Source organism: Austrofundulus limnaeus, unplaced genomic scaffold (assembly GCF_001266775.1).
Source record: "Austrofundulus limnaeus strain Quisiro unplaced genomic scaffold, Austrofundulus_limnaeus-1.0 Scaffold220, whole genome shotgun sequence".
Lineage (NCBI taxonomy): Eukaryota > Metazoa > Chordata > Actinopteri > Cyprinodontiformes > Rivulidae > Austrofundulus > Austrofundulus limnaeus.
In genome coordinates this window covers 40,567-42,862 of record NW_013952622.1, presented here as the reverse complement: position 1 = coordinate 42,862, position 2,296 = coordinate 40,567, and the positions used below count along the sequence as shown (strand labels likewise).

At 36.9% G+C, this 2,296-nt stretch overlaps 1 protein-coding gene across 1 annotated transcript in view; it reads left to right on the top strand.

Annotated features, from left to right (window-relative positions):
* The window catches only part of nsfa (N-ethylmaleimide-sensitive factor a), a gene marked incomplete in the record, with an annotated part of 69,309 nt that overhangs the window by 48,161 nt on the left and 18,852 nt on the right, over positions 1 to 2,296 (top strand). Inside the window, 2 exon segments of the mRNA XM_014019397.1 lie at positions 576 to 742; positions 843 to 953. Of these exon segments, the coding sequence (XP_013874851.1) occupies positions 576 to 742; positions 843 to 953 (278 nt within the window).

Genomic DNA, 2,296 nt, shown 5'->3' with positions numbered 1-2,296 from the left:
CTTCAACTCACTTAGGGCACCAAAATGGCCAGAGCCAGCACTGCTAAAAATGATAATTTTACTTCTTTTACTTTAAAATGTTACTACCTAACACCTAGTTACTCTTTACAAAATTAAATAGTTCAAACTCATCATGAAAGATGTTTGTGCACTCTAAAAAATGAAGTGTTGAATTTACTCAACAGTCATGTTAACTGGCTCCACGAAGATTAGTCAAGTAAACTGAGCAAATAATATACATATATTACTCAATTTACTAACCTGGCTTAGAGGAAATAGTTTGGTTCAGTAAATTCAACAGTTTATTCCTTAGAGAGTGAGTAAAAGTACTTTAACTTTTACTTTCCCAATTTTTGTGAAGTTTTATCTCTTTTACTTGAGTAGTTTTCTCATCAGTGAAATTTATTTTTACCAAAGTCATTTTCTGTTCATGTAATTTTACTTTTACTTAGTTGTTTTTTTCCCAAGTACTTTATAGACCTCTGGTTTCAACAATATGGCATTTTAACAGGTGGTCACTGTGAAAACACATTGTAATTATGTTGACATATAACTTTTCTGTTCTGTTCAATCAGTGGCCAACTACAACTTTGACAAGACCAAGCAGTGCATTGGTGCCATGACAATTGAAATTGACTTCCTGCAGAAGAAAAGTACCGACTCCTCTCCATATGACTCCGACAAGATGGCTGCTGAGTTCATCCAGCAGTTCAACAACCAGGCCTTCTCTGTCACCCAGCAGGTTTATCCTCACCAGCATCACAACACATTCTTAGAAACACACTTTGTTTTATGTTGATGCAGCATATTTGTGTTATGCTCTCTGTTATCTCTGTYATCAGTTGGTGTTTAGTTTCTGCGACAAGCTCTTTGGTTTGGTGGTGAAGGATATTGAGGCCATGGATGCCAGCATCCTCAAAGGAGAACCAGCTTCTGGAAAGAAACARCAAAAGGTACATGCCCTCTCTAATGAGAGCAAACATTCACAACACTGAAGTAAAAAAAAAAAGATGAAATAGATCAGGTTGTGTTGATGTAATTCAGCTGTTTGCCTTTGAGCTTTCTGTTGGTGAGAAGAGGAAAATCAGATTATTCTGCTGCTGGAAACGGTTGAAGCCTCGCTATGATTCASTTCTGCCTCCTGTGGGATGGCAGTCATTGTTCTGATAACAGCATTAATTCTCAGTAATTACACTCTAGAGAGTGTGCTGGAAAATTGCTTTTAGAGCTAAAACAGTACAAATATCATCACAGTCAGATTATATGAAAGGAGTATGTTATTTTACAGTCAATTCTTTTCAGAACACAAACAGGCTACACATGACATTGTTACATAATACCACTGAAATTTCTTTTTAAACACTTCTTTTTGTCATTAACTTAACCTTTTCATTGTTAAAATGACTAATTATTTTGTCTTCATCTTTTGAAGCCAAACAAATTTATTTAGATTGTTGGCTGGTAACAACAAATAATATACATTTTAATAAGGACCATGTTTTCATTTAACTTATTGTGTACCTTATCTGACAGGGGTGGAGCCAGAGGTATGGCTGGGGTGGCGAGTACCACCCCTGGCACCTGATTGGCCACCCCAGATGCCACACCCAAATGATTGACAAGTGGGATTTCAAAGAGCAAAAATGAGTAAATATTTGTCAAGCAGTTGTATTATCTGGTGTGGAGGGAACGTTATGTGTGTCAAGACATTTCAGACTCACTGGGTTGATATAAAGCAATAATTTGCAACTGTTGCAACCGTCCCCCTTCCGGTCAGCCATGATAAAACCTCATCTGTTAGCTAAATAAGCTGATCTGGATACATGTTAACTATATTAGTTAAAAGTCAACATGTCACTTCTTAAAACCATATAAGTTTGAGCTGGATCACAAACACAGTGACAACAGTATAACAAAAATAAAGGTGGGTAAAAAAATAAAATACTTTGGTACCTCAAAAACAGTTTTTTCTAATAAATCCTGGAGCAGTTTTTGAATCTGCTTACTTTTTCTCTGCAAGGTGGGGCATCTAACTGAACATGTACAGTGTGAGTGTCATCACTCTAGCTTGTTTCTGTTTGGAGAAAAATGACGTGTTGCAACCGTCCCTTGTTGCTACTGTCCCCGGTCTCCCCTAATTTGCACAAAAACACAGTTTCAGCTCAGTTTTTCTTCAAACAGCTGAATTAGTCTTTGTCTGGCAGTCATCTCAAATTTTCAAATCCAGAGTAGTTTTCTTCATTGGTATGCGCCCCCTAAAAAAAAAAAAACACCTTGGCCACCCATTGCAAAAAAG